General features: G+C 37.0%; 1 protein-coding gene across 9 annotated transcripts in view; it reads right to left on the bottom strand.

Annotated features, from left to right (window-relative positions):
- Positions 1-7,237: 7,237 nt before the first annotated feature.
- COBLL1 (cordon-bleu WH2 repeat protein like 1) overlaps positions 7,238-17,960 on the bottom strand; it is a 160,722-nt gene continuing 149,999 nt past the window's right edge. For 7 of the 9 annotated variants that reach the window (XM_067741709.1, XM_067741706.1, XM_067741704.1 and 4 more), the window contains 3 exons: positions 15,959-17,538; positions 13,897-14,073; positions 7,238-8,197 (listed from right to left, as the gene is read on the bottom strand). In XM_067741709.1, the coding sequence (XP_067597810.1) occupies positions 8,111-8,197; positions 13,897-14,073; positions 15,959-17,538 (1,844 nt within the window). In that variant the 3' untranslated portion in view covers positions 7,238-8,110. The remainder of the gene's footprint in view (positions 8,198-13,896; positions 14,074-15,958; positions 17,539-17,960) is intronic. The other 2 variants (XM_067741701.1, XM_067741703.1) reach the window with 1 other exon arrangement.

The raw sequence follows: 17,960 nt of genomic DNA, 5'->3' as shown, positions 1-17,960 counted from the left end.
CCCTTAACTGCTTATTGTGGATATACAGAATCTTACTGCTTTTTTCTTTTACCCTCCGTACTAACCTTGTGTGTGGATGATTTCCTACTTTTACTGTAGGTTTTCCTTTACTGGTTAAAATTTTCATTTTCTAATTTTCTTGTTTCTAGTTGTGGCCTTTTCTTTTATGCCTAAAGGAGTTCCTTTAACATTTGTTATAAAGCTGGTTTAGTGGTGCTGAACTCTTTTAGCTTTTGTCTGTGTGTAAAGCTTTTGATTTCTCCATCAAATCTGAAGGAGAACCTTGCTGGGTAGAGTATTCTTGGTTGTAGCTTTTTCCCTTTCATTGCTTTAAGTATATTGTGCCAGTCCCTTCTGGCCTGTAGAGTTGATGCTGATAAATCAACTGATAGCCTTATGGGAGTTCTCTTGTAAGTTATTTGTTGCTTTTTCCTTGTTGCTTAATATTCTTTAACTTTTGTCATTTTCATTACAGTGCCTTCGTGTATTCCTCTTTGGGTTAATCCCGTATGGGACTCTCTGTGCTTCCTGGACTTGGGTGACTGTTTCCTTTCCCAGGTTAGGGAAGTTTTCGGCTATTATGTCTTCAAATATGTTCTCTATGTCCTTTTCTCTCTCTCTTCTCCTTCTGGGACCTCTATAATGCAAATATTCCTGCACTTGGTGTTGTCCCAGGGGTCATTTAAACTGTCCTCACTTTTCATTTTCTTTTCTTTTTACTGTTCGGTGGTAGTGATTTCCACTACTCCATTTTCCAGCTCACTGACCCGTTCCTCTGTATCATTTAGTCTACTGTGGATTCCTTCTAGTGTATTTTTCATTGCAGTTGCTATATTTTTTCATCTGGTTGGTTGTTCCTTATATTTTCTCTTTGTTGAAAACTTCTAACTTCTTGCTCTGTGGATCTGTTCTTCATCAAAGTTCTTTGATCATCTTTACGATCATTACTCTGAACTCTTTTTCGGGTAGATTGCCTATCTCCACTTCACTTAGTTCTTCTTCTGCAGTGTTATCTTGTTCCTTTGTCTGGAACATGTTCCTCTGCTGCCCCATTTTGTCTAAGTTGCTATTTGGATATTTATGTATGTGGAAGGTTATTACATTTCTCGACATTGGAGTAGTGGCCCTCTGTAGGAGACATCCTGTGTGTCCCAGCAGCACACTCCCCTCTCATCACCCAAGCTATATGCTCTAGGGGTTCCCCCTAAGAGGGCTGCGTGGTTCCTTCTTTTGTGGTGGTCTGATTATGTGGGTGGTCTGGTAGGCTTGGTTGGCCTGTAGCCCAGTTGGTTGCCAGTTCCTGCCCTGTGCAGATGCTGCTGGCTGCTAGTTAGTGGGGCCAAGTCATGAGACAGTTTGCTGCAGAACCCTAGGGGACCCCAGGCTAGTGCTGACTAGCTGGTTGGTGGAGTCAGGGTTCAGAAGACTCCAGAACTGTTGCCTGCCCACTGTAGGGTGAAGCCAGATCATGAGGTTAGTGCTGGACTACTGGCTGGCAGAGCCAGGTCCTAGAATCTGGCTGCAGGGCCCAGGGATCCCAGAGCTGGTGTGTTAGATCATTGGTAGGGGAACAGAGGAACCAGTTCTTGACACAATTAGGTATGGGGTCTGGGGTGTCCTGAAGCTTATGTTGGCCTGCTAGTGGGCAGTGCTGGGACCCAGCTGGTCCCTGGGTAGGGGCTGGCCTGCTATAGGCTGGCTGGGTCTGCAGGCCACAGGATTACGGTTTTCTTATGTCTGGTTTCTGCCCCCTGGTTGGTGAGGCTGGTCTAGAGGCTAGTGCATGCTTCCTGGAGGGCAGGGCCAGCACCTGCCCACTGCTGGGTGGAGTTGGTTTTTGGTCCTCTGGTGGGCAGGGCCATGTCTAGAGGGATGTCTAGAGGTGGCTTGGGCTCAAGAAGTCTTTAGGCAGCCTGTCTGCTGATGGGCAGAGCTGTGGCCTTGCCCAGTTAGTTGTCTGGCCTGAGGTGTCCCAGCCTATAGGATGTTGGGGGGTCAGGTCTTGGTGCTAATGAACTAGAGGGAGGGTTCCAAGATGGTCCCAAGATGGTCCCTAGCAGCAGTGTCCAAACTCCCAAATATGGCTCCTGTCTATGTCCCCAGGGTGATCCATAGCCACCCCCACCTCTCCAGGACACTCTCCAAGACCAGCAGGTAGGTCTGGCCCAGGCACCTATCGAATTACTGCTTTTGCCCTGGGTCCCAGTGCACGTGAGATTTTGTCAGCACCCTTTAAAAATGAAGTCTCTTTTTCCCCCAGTCCTCTGGGGCTTCCAAAATTAAGCCCTGCTAGCCTTCAAAGGCAAATGCAATGGGGGCTTGTCTTCCCAGTGCAGGATGCCCAGGCTGGGGAGCCTGGTGTAGGGCTCAGAACTCTCATCCCTGTGGGAGAATCTCTGCAATGTAATTATTCTCCAGCTTGTGGGTCACCCACCCAGGGGTATGGGACTCTATTGTATTGTGAGTCTGCTCCTCCTGCCTGTCTTGCCTTCTTTATGTCTTTAATTACATAAGGTCTTTCCTGGTAGGTTCTGGTTTTTTTAATTCATGGTTATTCTGCAAATAGCTATGATTTTGGTGTGCTTGTGAGAAGAGGTGAGCTTAGTGTCTTTCTACTCTGCCATCTTGGCCAATCTCTAGCAGAATTTCTTGAGTATATTGTTTCTTGATGACTTGAAGGTATCTAAAACCCACCAACAGAAGTCATCCACAGGGTTTCTTCACTGTGAACTCTTCAATGAACATTTTCCTATTCATTACATGAGGTTTTCTCTGATGATGAACTATCAAAGAGAACAAAGGTTCCACTCTTTTCTGTAATGCCACTTTCTGGTTTCTTGATGTACCTAGGCCTGCTCTCTCCTCTTTTTTCCCCCACATGTTGGATGCTTCTTCTTGCTTCATTTCCTCCTTCCAGATTTTCCTGAAATAGTAGGATTGCCAGATTTGGCAAAGAAAAATATAGGATGTCCAGTTAAATTTAAATTTCAGATCAATGATTATTTTTTTAGTGTATACATACGTACATATATATATATATATATATATCCCAAATATTCCATGGGACATACCTACACTAAAAAGTAATTCATTGTTTATCTTTGAAATTCAAATTTAGCTGGGAAATCTGTATTTTATCTGGCAACTCTACGAAATAGACAAGTCCAAAGAGCTTTTAAGGGGGCTGTGGATCTCTTTGATATTTGGGCTCTCGTGTTCCCAGTTCTGAACATAAAACGAGAGAGGAGAAAGGGAAAGAAGATATTTCTGCACCACAAATAATAAAGGGATTATTACGTTAGAATTTTTTTTTTTTGAGATAGCTGGGAGCTAGACAGAGAATCTGAGGTGTATTTGTGTTGGATTTAGTAAATAGTCTGTGGAACTATGGGGGAAATAGGGTATGTGGATCTGAACCAATTGAATGAATTTATAATTTGGGTTAGAGTCATATGTATATGAGTTTAAGAGGGTGTATTGCATCTGTTGCCACATTAATGCTGTATAACAATCAACCATGAAACCTCAGGGGCATTGCTAGTGGGTAAGCATTGATTGCTCTTACACCAGGGTCAGCTTCGGTTGGCTATTTGGCCCTGCTGATCTTGACTGAACTTGCTCATGTCTAGGGATCTGATTGTTAAATGCTCTAGGCTGACCTCAGTTGGGAGCCCTGCTCCATGCATCTCTCGTCCTTTTTTAAGGACCATTCAGCCATCCCAGAGATGTCTTTCTCACAGCAGCATTTCAGGCACAGGGAGAGCAAGCAAAAACATGCAAACTTTGAGATCTAGTCTCAGAATTGGCACTGTATCATTTCATCTCATTCTGTTAGTCACAAAACCTGTTCCTGTGGGTGGGGAAATGGGTTCTGTTTCTTTAGTGAGAGGAAATGCAAAGTCATGTGGAAAAAGGTGTGGATGCAGGTGAGGTAAAGAATCGGGGGCCATCACTATCGTCTACCACAAGGCGTGGGTAGGAACATAATAAGTTGGTAGGTAAAGAAATTTCTTGGTTTGAAAACTATAAGGTTGGAATTGTAGCACTTTTTCTTCAAGATGAGTAATCTGCAAGACTTCCAGATGAATTTCTCCAGTTTGTGATGCAGAAATGCCAACAGTGCTATACAGATTACCAGAATGTTTCACAATTTCTCTTGAAATACCTGTCAGAAAAGTTTTGAGAGAGCACATGGTGGCATTTTTTCTTGCCATAAACAAAATACATCTACCCATATGAAGAGTCTGAGGTGTTAAGGATGAAAACTTGCAGGAAAGTGGTAACATTTAAGAGAAAAGCAAGACAGACTGAAGATCCAGAACAAGTAGGTTACTATTTAAGTGTCCCTTGAAATCTAGCACCATTTTCTCCATCATTTGCAAAGTTTGGCCAGGCAAAAGAGCAAACTAGAAATCAGATGTGGGATTCTGCCACTTGTCTGGTTGTGTGACCTTTGTAAAGTAGCAATTTCTTTGCGTACTTTTTTGTTCCACATGTGGATCAAATAATACAAAAGTTCTGTGTACACTCTAAAACACCAAATAAATTAGCTATTTTTATATGAAAAATAATCTAAAAAAACCATTCTATCCATGGAAATCTTCACTGTGACCCCCGATTGCAAGTTCCCTTTTCTTTCAAGTCATTTATCAAAGTCAATTGGTAGTAAAAACTAGTGAGTTTGATTCTTAGCTCTTTTGTGTTTTTGTCTCTACTGGTAGTGGGTAGGAAAAGAACTGGCACTAGACAATAATTGTATCAATTGGGATTCTTTAAGTTTCAAGTACAAGCAACATTAGGTCTCAGGAAAATGACTGGTCTCATTCAAGGACTTGGGTCAAGTAGCAGAGTGTGGATTCTGTTATCTCAGGCCAAGTTCTGTGAAAAATGCCAGTGGTAGTTTGTTAGGGATTGCATTGAATCTGTAGATTGCTTTGGGTAGTAGAGTCATTTTCACAAGATCTGGTCTTAAAATGGGCGGGAAGGTCACTCTTCAGAAGGATGGGAAGTATATTAGATAAATAATGCCTGTTCGCTAATAGTAGTATTAAAAATAGGTAGCTTTGTAAAATGAATTGTGCCAAACACTTTTAAAATTCATTTAATCCTCACAACCATCACCATAAGTATGTTAATTCAGTTTTTCAAAGGTGAAAATGAGGTACAGATAAAATAATTTGCCCAAGATCCCATGACTTGTAAGTGGCAGACCTATGATTTGAACCCAAGTATCTTGACTCTAGGCATAACTGTGTACCACAAGAATGAAATTAATAATAGGAGAACAACAAACTGAAACATGATAAGGTTGATCTTTATGTGCAAGAAGGAACATTGCTGGTGCAAAGGCAAGTTGCTAAATAGTATTAGAGTGTGACTTTTTTTAATCTTAAAAACAACGGTAACAACAAATCTGCAAAAATACAAAAGCCGAAAACAAACCTATAAATATGTATTGGATATAAATACATCTATATAGGGATTAATATCAAAACATTAACATTGGTTATCTCTGAAAAGGGGATTGGGATGCTGGAGACAGAAAAGAGGGTAATTTCAAACCCTATAATTTACATAGAATCTGGATAATTTAAAAATAGGTATCATAAAGAAATAACTTGATGGGGGAAAAAAGGAAAAGCAAAATGCCTAGATGCCAAAAATTAAATATGAAAATTGAAAGTTGGTTCTAAATCATTCCTGTATCTTCATTTTGCTGTCACTTAAGGATATGACTAGTTTTCCTATCCTTTCCCAATTGGGTAGAGAGTGTAGCACATGCTTTTCTCCTAAAGTAATGGGGACAAGGCAACTTTTTCAGATTGTATGTGTACTAATGGTTCATATGTATATCCCCCTAAGTCCTGTGTGATCTTTAAAAAAAATAACTACAAACTATTTCAAGTTTGCTAAAACCTGGAGTAAAACTTGTTTTCAAACACAATTGATGCTTCCTATAAATCTCCCCAATCCGATCTTCATTTCTTGATTCCCACCAGCAAACCTGTGTATTTTATTTTTTCTATATTTATAGCCATAATACATAGTATCACTCTGCATATTTTATTATTTTATATAAGCATCATAAAATAAGCATTGTTCCATTGTTTTCTTCCTTATTATTTTTGAGATGTATCCATGTGATATGCATAACTCTAATTTGTTCATTTTGACTGTTGTACAAAAGTCTATTATATGAATATACTATCAAAGTTTAGCGCTGGTTAGGACTCCTTTCTGCTGTTTATATACAAGGCTGCCATGAACATTTTTACCTCTCCTTAATCACACACATAAGTACTTCTTTAAGGTAACATGATAAGAGATCTTTAATTTTACTAGATATTGCAAATTTGATGGTTGTGCCAGGGTATTTTCCCACCACAGTAAAAGAGTTCCCATTGTTTCACTGCCCTTGACAACACTTGCTATTTTGAAACTTACATTTTTACTAATTTGATGGGTGTGATGTGGTACACTTCCTCATGTTCTTGTGTTTCCTTGATTATTACTGAAGAGTATTTTTTTCCATATGTTTGTTAGCCTTTCAGATTTCCTCTTGTAAGAAAATACCCTTTGTTTTTTCAGTGTGTGCATATTTCTATTCAGTAGTCTTTTCATGAGTCTTAGAAATGTTTACATTTTATAAATTAACGCTTATATATATTAAAAACTTCTCGTGGCTTATTTTTTCATTTTTATAGTACTTAATGTACATATGTTTTAAATTTTAATATTTGTAAATGTATATCTTTTATGACTGTGCCTTTGTCTTATTTAAGTAATTTTCCTATGCTGAGGTCTGAAAAATGTTGAATATATTCATCTAAGTTTTAAAATACTGCTCTTAAAAGCTGTCTTTAACTCGAATATATTTGTTTATGGTTTGAGTTAGGAATCCAAATGTATTGTTTTCCAAGTGGATAATCAAACACAGTTTTTCAAAAAGTCACTCCTTTCCCTATTGGTTTATAATGACATAACTTAGGTTTCCATACATGAGGGTCTCTTCAAGTCTGATTCAAGGAAATAGCAGCAATATTTAACTTAATGTGTACTTGCCATGTGTCAAGAACTCTGCTAAGCATGTTATGCATTTTGGAGTTAGAATACATGGGCTCATACACACCAGGGAGCCCTGATAAATGGTCAGTCTTACTATATTACTTGTTTACTGGCTGATGGAGATGTGTTCATCAGGTGAAGTGCACAGATGTGCTGATTGACACAAACTGCATTTTAAAAAGAATCCCAAATATATAACTTGCTTTTATTAAACAGGGGAAAAAGCAACACATTTTCCAAAGAGGCAGATATCCCAGTAGCTTTAGTAAAAACCAACATAACATCAGTCTGTTTGACAAGGCTTTTAGAATAAGTGAGCAGTTAAATTTTTAAAGTAGGAATTGAACATCAATAAGCTCTAGACTCCAGAACAGTTACAAGCCAACAAATTAGACATTGTTTTGCTTAACAATTTTAGCTTTAATGTAAATATATATTACTATTTAGAATATTAGCATCTGAACTACATAATTACTATCAATCACTTTAATTAAAGCCAGGATTTCTGAAACCTTAACGTTTATGTTTAGAGGATGGGGTACCCACCCCATAACATGTTATATCCATCAATGGAATATTTATTATGGGCTTTAATATAACATAAACATTTCCAATTAAACTGTAACATTGAGGCAGCAAATGTCAGATCTATGTTTGCCTAGTTATTTATGTGTCATACAAATATAAGTCTATGAATCTTAATTTATCCCTTTGTCTAAGTCACGATTGTAGAGAATGTGTCAATAAGTGAAATCAACAAAAGGTGACTATTTCTCATTTGAGAAAAATGAAAGTCATTAACACCTTGTCTTAAAGTTCTAAAGCAGCATATTCAGTTCTTAAGGCAAAAAAGGCCAAAGATATTATTATAAATTATAAATTGTGGTAATTCTTCTTTTGGCATTAAAAGCCACAGCACAAGTTCTTATGCTTTAATAGATAATATATTAGTGTACATCTGAACATACATTTGCTAACATTCTCCATCAGTATGAAGTCGTTCTGTGCAATAGAGCTGGTGAAGTGCGGCATGGCAGGGCAACACTTAATGGCCATCCTGGGCATCAAGGGACATGGAGCGGCTGAATCTTGACCTTCCATTCACAGATACTGTATTTGATGGAACTGCAACCTAAGGGAAAGAAACACACTTTGCACCCATCAATTTAAAATGGGACAGCTGTCTAATTTTCAATTTTCAACAATTACCACATTTTAACTTCTACTTAATTGTAAATGCTAACATTTAGTATTTATTATTCAATAAATTTCAAATAATCAAGAATAAATGTTCAATCTGCCATGAAATTAAAAATGAGTTATTTCCACAACAAACAAGTTAAATAATCCGTTAACACACCTTAGTCTTTACAAAACTACCAAATCAACTCAAAGGACAAGAGCATAAGCAGACTGCAGGCCAAGTTGTTATTAAAGCGCATTTTTAGCTAGATTAATTCTGGCTCCCCCAAAGTACCTTGGAGAATGTAGAAAAATAAAGCAAATTCCACAAAGCAATGAATTCTATAATTTTCATATTGATGATATATATTAACTTGAAATTATTCTCCCAGGTACCCCTCATTTATAAGAAAAACTAGCTTTGGTTTTTAAAATGTCTTCATTTGAAGGGCTAAAAAAGTCAAACCTATGACTGTTTTGCCAAAACAAATGCAGAATGAAAAGGAGTTTATTCACTAGGGAATAAACTCCTAAGTTCCAAAATTCTATGGCAAAGTTTCCTATTTACAAACTGTAAGGGAATAAAACACACTAAAACAAAATTTCCTAAATAGCTTGAAATTCCAACGTTACTTATAGGAATGTAGAAGAAAGTTATCTGGATTCTGAATAGTAGGTATAATATTTGAAATATTACATATAAAATATGACATTTTAAGAAAAATAGTTCATCTCTTGATTGTAATTTGACCAGTTCAGCTTTATAAGCAAACATTATCCTCTTTTCATAAGAAGAGAACTGAAGTACAAAAGGCCACAGATTCTGCCTAGCAACAGAGTAAGTTAGTGAAAAAGAAAATAAAGTTGGCAAATTTAGGTTGGCTTTGGTTTCCTGGTGCTTCATTTCTTGCCTTTTACTAAACAAAGATAGATCATCTAAACTAACCAATTTTCTTGACTGTCTTATGAACCCAGGATGGAGTAGAGTGGTTGACACCATCCACCTGAAATAAAATAGCTAAGCAGAAAAGTGGCCACCAAGGGAAGGAACACTTACTTATCTGCACCCTATTTAGTACTCATGTGGGGCTACTTTCCAAGTACAGCCAACAAACAGACAGGTAATGCAGGTAATGGCTTTTTGTTATGTAATCTTGGTCTGAAAAGTCTCTCTGTGTGTGAGGGGTTATTTTTGTAATTCTTGCCAAAATTGCAGTTCTCATATTCTTTGTAAAGTAAAAGAGAAAATTTGGTTTAAGCATTTAAAAAAACATACTGATGGTTCTAAATGTCTACAAGTAAAAGATGTTAATTGTAACATCATTTATAGAGTGAAAAACTAGAATCCAGTTAAATGTCTACCAGTAAGGAGCAAATAAGCTATGGTTCATTCATACAGTCAAATACTATGTTGTCTTTTTTTTTTTTTTGGCCGCGCCACACAACATGTGGGATCTTAGTTCCCTGACCAGGGATTGAACCTGGGCCCTTGGCAGTGAGAGCTCAGAGTCCTAACCACTGGACCACCAGGGAATTCCAAATACTACATAGTCTTAAAAGAACAGCATAGATATGTATGTAACAAAAGGGAAAGCTTCAAGAGATAGATATATATTTAACAGTGTTTTACAGAGGATTCCATTTTTGTTAGAAAAAATAAATGTTTATATATGACAAAAGTGGTCTGAAAGGTTACACTGTACTCTATCCAGAGCAGTTACTCCGGGGGGAAATGGTATTTTGTTATTTAAAAATTTGTTTACTTAAACTTCAAACATGAGAAGATATCATTAGAATACTATTCTATGAATTTTTTGAGGTCAGAGACCTTGTCTATTTTAATGCCACTTCATACCTACTTCACACTCATAGTTATTTTAGTGCCTGGTCAGTGTAACTCGATGACTATTTCTTAGATGAAATATGGTAACTTTTTACAAACATTTATGAAGTATAAAAGTATTGCTTGAATTTTTTGAACAGTGACCACAGGACACTAGTAATAAAGATATCTTTAAAAAGTAACTTTAAGAATTTACTGATGTAAGCATCTACTAGTTGACTGTCTACCCTTGAAGTTCAAGAAATTTTCAGGAATATTCACATAGCTTTCTTACTGTGAAACCATCATTCATTTTTACTTTTAAAATACATGGAAAGAGCTGCCAACCTGAAACACTTGGACTGTTCAAATTCAAACCAAGGAAATATGAATAAAAAGCAGACTAATTAAACAAAATAAGCCAGGAAGATCCTGGGTGACTTACCCAGGTTTTCTCTTCCCTCCAGATTTCTGTCTAGCTAACGATAAGTTTTATTTTCTGAGGAAACACTTACTACCAAGCACTAAATATCATTCATCAGTTTATTTTCAGACTTTTATATTTACAAACCTATATTCTCCTTATAATAGTGTAATAACCTTAGTAAGTCGAGGCACCAACAAGAACCAAAAGCAGCCGAAGTTCTTGTGTCAACACAAGTCAATAATAATAGATGACTTAATCTCTTATTCTCTGAAAACAATTTGCTGTCATACATACATCTTAACATCAAACACATTTTATAAAATACTGTGCTAGATTTATTAATGCTTTATATGAAGACAAGACAAATCGCTTTGACTATATGTGGGTTGACTTGGGGGTAAGGCATGGGAAAAAAGCCTTAAGAAACATGAAAATTGACGACTACATTTACACTAGGGCAATCAACTAGATAATTGTTCTAATGTGAACCAACTACTTAATGAAGGTTAATTGCTCAAGTATGAACAAGAGCCATAAGGCAGGTTGGTACCTGGAGTAAAAGTGAACATTTGGGTGCCAAAACACGGAGCCAACTTTCTGATGAACAATCTAAACCCACTGTCAAAATAACTGGAGATTTTATTTGGCACTATAACTGTTGTTCTATAAAAGAAATGTTAGCATGTAAAACAAACCAGAAGAAATGTTCAGAACAGGACAGAAATATGGGACTTAAGCAAAGATCACAAGAAATTAGAGCCTTCTTGTGTCTATTTTTACCACCTTCTGCAATTTTTTGAAATATAATACATGTACAGAGGAGTGCACTGAGCAGCCCAATGAAAACAAACACAGACATATATGTAGCCCACCACTCAGGTCAAGAGAATACTCCCTACTCCAGCTCCCTACTGATCTTGTCTTTATTTAAAATTTTGACTTTATCATGGATATTTGCATTAATTTGTACATTTTTAAATATTGCATTAAGATAATATTTATCTTGATTAATTTTTTTAGTTCCCTCTTAAATTGTGTGCCCGTCTTGCTCTAATACACCCCCAACAGCACTTCTTCTTCCCCTCTGGAAGTAACCCTATTGTGATTTTTGTAATTACTTCCTCACTTTTAAAAATAATTGCCACCTATGCATGCATCACTGAATAATATAATTTAGTTTTGCATGCTGTCAACTTTACATATCTTTTTATGTCTCTATCTACATTGTTCTGTTGTGTGTATTTTATCCAATTTATTGCCATGCTTTGAATCTACCACTAGTCTACCATTTTTGGATATTAAGGTTATATGCATTTGGAGCTATTACAAACAATGTTCTTCTGAGTCTTGGTATATAAAAACACATTTTTAGCATATATAAGTAGAAGTGAAGGTGCTGATCATGGAGTGTAGATATCATGAACTCTACTAGACCCTGTGTCTTTCTTCAGAGGGAAGAAAAAGGATTATGTAAGGAATTTTCATTAAACAGAGTTTAGGAGCTGACACTATAGGGAGTCAGAGCTGTCAGTAACCTCCTACTGAGAGAGAGAATTTAGACTCAATAGAACCTAAAGTAATGAGTTATAAACAGGATACAATTATAGGATCATCATTTAGGGCCTGCTTTCCGTGTTGATTCACATCCAGCTCATTCTGGAAGCAATGAGAATTTTATACGTGAAGAGACTGCCAAATCGGAGCCCGTAAGATACCAAGTATACAGCTGCCTGCCTGTAAAATTCTGTTGGCCTAGAAGGCATTTCCAACTTAATGCACTGTTTTCTGCAATTAGTTTACTGAAACTGATTAATATATCCACTGACTTAGTACAAAGGCACTGCAGTTATTTTCTGTTCTCCCATGAGCCTGAGGTACCACTGTTTCTCAGTCCCAGGCTATGAACACCCAGAAGGCAGAGGCTTCGTTTTATTCAATTTTGTATCCCCAGTATCTGTACAATGTTTGGTATTTTTCTGCTTTAAAAAAATATTTATCAAATTTATTGAATTGAGAACTTTGAAACTCATCCTTAATTTACAAGATTAGAAACAGAATTAGAAATAGAATTATTTTCATAAATAAGAATGTACAGTTTATTTACAGGGACATACTCCCCCCCCCCCCACAAAATATAGATGTCATGACCTGTGAAATACCAATTTCAATGTTCCTTTTGGTTTCTTTTGTTTTTTTTGCTGCCTGGCACCTTAATTTAAACTCTACAAATAATCTACAAAATTCAAACCTTCTCCCCTGAATTATTCCTTCATGTTTCCTTCACTCCTGACAGCACACAATAGTTTGCCTTGTCACCATGTGTGCCCAGATGGGAGCGCCAAGTCCTCTGTGGGAACGGCCGTCACTCAGGGCTCCAATGAAACCCATCCAGGAAGCTGGCTGACACAGGCAAAGCTGGCTGTGTAGACATGCGAGGATGCCTCCCCCTTTTTCTATCTTTGCAGCATTCCTGTTCCTTGGCAGATTTCGTTTTTGTTGAGTTCAGTGTTTTGCTCAACAAGTCTCTTACTCTTCTCTAAATAGCTTCTAAAATGATTAGAGAAGGAATTCACAAAATGAAATGCCTAGGGAGTCAGTGAAATAATGAGTACTTGTCTTGTCTTGGGTGTTGAGGAACTTGCAACCAAGATGACTAAGGGAAGAACAAGAAAGACATTTAGGGAAACTACAGCCTCTGGGAGGTCCAAGTGAGGATGCCAGGCTCAAGGCTGCACCACATCCTCTTTCAGCGGATGAAGGCAACAAAGGGAGGAAACTCATCTGCACATAATTCCCTGTGATGCTTTTTGGTGTTTGCCCAAGAAGGGGGCACACCTCCTTGCTCTCCTACATCCAGGAGAAGCTAGACTCTGGCAGGGTATTATTAAGATTGGAATTTCTGCATTAGGTCTCATCTAAATTCTCTAGATTTTCCCTACATTATTTTGGTTTAGCCTATAAAACTCCTCCCCCCGCCCAACCACCCAATCCCACGTATGGTAGTAACTGATTGCTGTAGGAGCGATGACTGAAAACTTGCAGGCTTCTACAACAGTGCAGCTTTTCTGGAATAAAGGAGGGACTTTCTTTCCAAAAGACTCTTTCTTGCTGTGCTAACACAATTTTTTTAAAATAAGAGTCCAAGGCACTTTCTATATATAGATATATAATAATGAGCAAAACTAGTGTTCTGCACCTGGCCCATGTTTAGGAAAACAGACCTGACATATTTTTAAGTACTCTCTCAGCTTATACTTCAAAAATGACCCCTGACATAAAAGAGTAACTTCTGGCATCTTCCCTATTCAGACTTAAAAGCCAGAAAACAATTTCCCCTAAGTATGAGTTTGACAATGTTGAAAATAAACCCACTGTCACCCATCTGATAAAGAAAACTTACCCTTTTCAACTTGGCAGCAGCCTCTCCAGAACGAATTGCAGTCAGCAGACTCTGTCGGATCTGTTCTGGGTCAGAGCTTTGGAATGTTGAAGAACTTTGTCTCTTAAGGGTGAATGATGGGCCGTCAGTCAGAGATGGCGTTTGGGGATTCTGTTCATTATGTGCAGAGTTATTTTCCTATAAAAATAAATGTGAAATATTTATATGAATACCACGTGAAGAATGGGCCATTATGCAAAACATTTTCATCATCAGTAGCTCTTTAAGAACCACCATTTGCCTCACTGGTGTTTTAGACTCAGCTCTGTTTCCTCATCCACTGAGTTATCTCTGCTGCCAGAGCTCAGCTGGAAGATGAGGGCATTACTTTCCCTCATCTTGAACTCAGGAGGCTAAGGAAGGAAAGTGATACCTCTTTTTGTTTCACAAATGCAGTGGTAATTTTACTGTCCTTGAGTAAATAGAATAATGCCGATTTCTCCAGTGGAGTTGGCTAGAAGAGCCAAAGTAAATAAAAATCCCACAGACAAAAAAACAAAAAACAAAAAAAAAACATTTTCATAGTTCCAATATATTAATGTTGTGAAATTATTTTTGATGGTACAAATGGACAAATGTTGGTAATTTCATACTTGCTGAACCTAATGTATCTTCTAATAAAGGAATATTAGTGACTAACAGCTTATTTTGTGTTTCTGGAAGTCACAGGGGCTAACTGATGGCCATGTTTTCTTTATTTTTCTCATGAGACTAAAAATAAATATTAGAAATTTCCAAATTTAAGAATCAAAAATTTAATTAAACTTCTTAGGAAGGAATATTTAGTAACTGACTTAACTGGCAACTGTATTCAAACAATCTTAAAAATGTCTTTTTCAAACTGCCAGATGAGTATCTTTATAAAAGATGAGCTAAACAGAACTCAGGCAATGGCTCAAAAACTGTATTATATAAATCAAGCTTCTGTTGTTTAGAAATGGTATTCCATTCTAAGAAAAAAACTCAGGCTTTATTCCCAAGTAAAGAATTAATCTCTGCATCATATATCTCTTCCTGATATTATATCAAAGTAATAAACATAAATGTGAAAATATATGAAGAAATATTTTTCAAGGTAAATATTGCTTTAAAATTATGGAAAAGTCTTTACTTGGCAATATGGTTAATGTTCTGTTACTCTGGGAGTGTTTGAAAAAATAGTATAAAATGCTTCTGGAACAGTCATACAAATATGAAAGTATTCTTTAAACACTATCAGAGTAAAAGTACACAATGTATTTTTTAAAAATTGCATGGGGATTATCATAATTCATACTGTGAATTTCTTCCTGACTATACTACTTGAATCTAGCAAATTATATCATTAGTTGATCAAACATGAAGTCAACAAATCCCTTTTTTGTACACCATTAAGGTTAGATGGTGGTTAAGTGATATTTTGCTCAACATACATATAACTGGAAAGTTGACACTGAATTAACAAAATGGGAAATTAAGAAAATTACCTATTTAAACTCTGGTTTTAATTTAAATTACATATAACAATGTTTGGTAAGCTCAGGTTGAGTGTATATGATAGAAAATACAGAGCTGAGAGATGTTTGGTTATTTTATCTAGTCTTTGATACTGCTTATGTTTTTATGTAATTAAAACTTTTGCCATTATGGAGAATTGGAAAAGAAAATAAAGTCAACCAGACCATCCAGAAAAGTTATAAACAAATTGAGGTAAGCAAAACACAGAAAACTAGAGAGTCAGAACTATAAACTATTACACTATACAAATGTAGGAGCAAAGAAGCTTTAAATTTAAATATTTCCTAATGATACAATTATATAAGGATGATCTTATAGTAATATCTGATCAAGTTATATGAATTATAATAACTCTGAGAATAAATAATCAGATTCTGTGTATTACTACTCTTTTCTTCCTACAGTAGCTTGATAGTAGATTATGAATTCAGAGTTAAGTAACACACAAACAAACCGACATGCTTTGTTAACCCCGTTGAAACCATGTTGTATAAGAATCCCTTACTTTTAAAAAGGTTACATTTACCTTATCTTTCACACCTGGTTGTGGGATGTCCACAAACGTATTTACGGAAGGAATCTTCCCTCCCTCTGTGTCAGTTGGAGCTCGGGCAGATGCACCTCTGACCTCCTCACTGCGTGACCCTGTACGACCTTTGCTGAAAGACTGTGACCGTTTCACCACAGCGAGGGCAAACGGTGAAGGAGCAGAGCTGGAATATGGTCGAGGGGCACCAAAAGTTTTCAGAGTCTTCAGGTTAAGTGTTGCTAACTGACTCTTGGGAAGAGGAACAGGTTTGGGGGCTACGGGAGGGGGAGAGGTTTCAGCAGGCTTCTGATTGCTGTCATCATCAGTGTTTTGAATGTGTGGCTGTGGAGGAGAGTGAGTTGTTTTACTTAAGGGAGAAGGAGCTGGCTCTGGAGGAGGTATTGTATCCCTTTCCACCTCTTTCTTTATTAGTTCCTTTGGAGTAGGATTAGGGGCAGCTTGAACACTCTTGGCAGCTGCAGATGTCACATAATGACCTGAAACTCTTTTTTGCATCTGCAAGAAAAAAGAACTTGGTTTGGAGTGGGGATTTGAAACGCGAGATTTAAGTTTTGACTCCAAAATACTGTTTATATCTTCCAAATTTGGCACAAAAGGAGCTGTGCCAGTGTCTCTCGTCATTTTGGGAGTAGGTTTCAGAGGATTTGACATTGTGCTGTGGGTAAGACTCTCCTCACTTTGCACCTGATGCTCTGTTCTCAGGGTAGGCTTTGGTTTCAGGTCTCCTTCTGGCTCCTTTGGGCTTTCAGAAATAACAGGATCTTCTGTTTGGATTGCAGTTACTTTCACATTCTCATGAGTGTCCTTTTCTCCTAAAGTATTTATCTCCTGATCATTTTTATACCCTATGGTTTCCGATTCCCAATCTTTCAATATTTCTAGGGATCTGGGAGGCACTATTTTGTAAGTAGTCATCCCAATTTTGGGTATGTACTCTCTTGTAATTTCATTTGAAGGTTTTGGCTTGGGATTATAGTCTTGTCTGTAAAATGGATAATTCTTTATATAAGAAGCTGTTGGATTTTTATCAGTCCCATCTACAGGAGGCAAAAGATCATCATTACCATGTGCACAAATTGGATCTTTTATGGTGAGTTGCTCTTCTGTATACGTAATTAGGCGGCCCTGACTCCCAAATTCTCTTGAGGTATCTAAAGAATCTTGTGGGCTTAAAGATGAGTGTTGAGTTGATTTGTTGTTACTTGAAGTTTGCACACTTTCATCAACTTTGACATCAGACAAATTATGATCTTGGTGATTCCCATCAAAACTGTCACAGGAAGGGATTGTCTGAATTGCTGCATCTTGCATTTTTGTCTTTTCTGCACTAGGTTGAATCAGTTTTTGATCTGGTGCTGATGAAGCAGCAAGATGATTTTCCTTGTAACTTCTAGCAGTATCAGTTGTATATGCCTGATCGTTTGATAGTCTGTCAACTTCCACGTCCACATTGTTACTTTTGGCAACACCTGCTACATTGATTTCTGTTCTCCTCATTCCATTTTTCATACCGTCTTCTGTGTTTGTTGGAATGACAATTATTTCATTTTGATCTACTGAGAGAAAAAATATCATAAAGTATATGAAAAAAATAGAAAACCTCAAGTTTTCAATGCCTGCCTCCCCCAAACTGAAACAGATTGATTTGAATTCTATAGATAATTTTCAGCTACCAATTATACAAAAATTATACAGGTAGTGGCATACAGAGAAAACAGCATGGGCTTTGATATCATAGAGACCTGAATCTGGAATCAGCTTGACTAATTACAACCTGTATGGCCACATCATATTACTTACCCTCTTTGAGCCTCAGTTTGCTCAGATGTAAAAAAAAAAAAAAATGTATTATATATATCATTTATGTAACATGCTTATTAGGATAGTGTATTGCCCAAAACAAGTACTCATAGAAGATAGCTATGATTTTTCTTTTAAATAAAGACTATATTTCAGTCATTGTTAAGAATGACAAAAG

This window comes from Pseudorca crassidens, chromosome 6, assembly GCF_039906515.1.
Source record: "Pseudorca crassidens isolate mPseCra1 chromosome 6, mPseCra1.hap1, whole genome shotgun sequence".
Taxonomy (NCBI): Eukaryota; Metazoa; Chordata; class Mammalia; order Artiodactyla; family Delphinidae; genus Pseudorca; species Pseudorca crassidens.
Note: the sequence above shows the minus strand (reverse complement) of the source record. Positions and strands in the feature narration are given on the sequence as shown.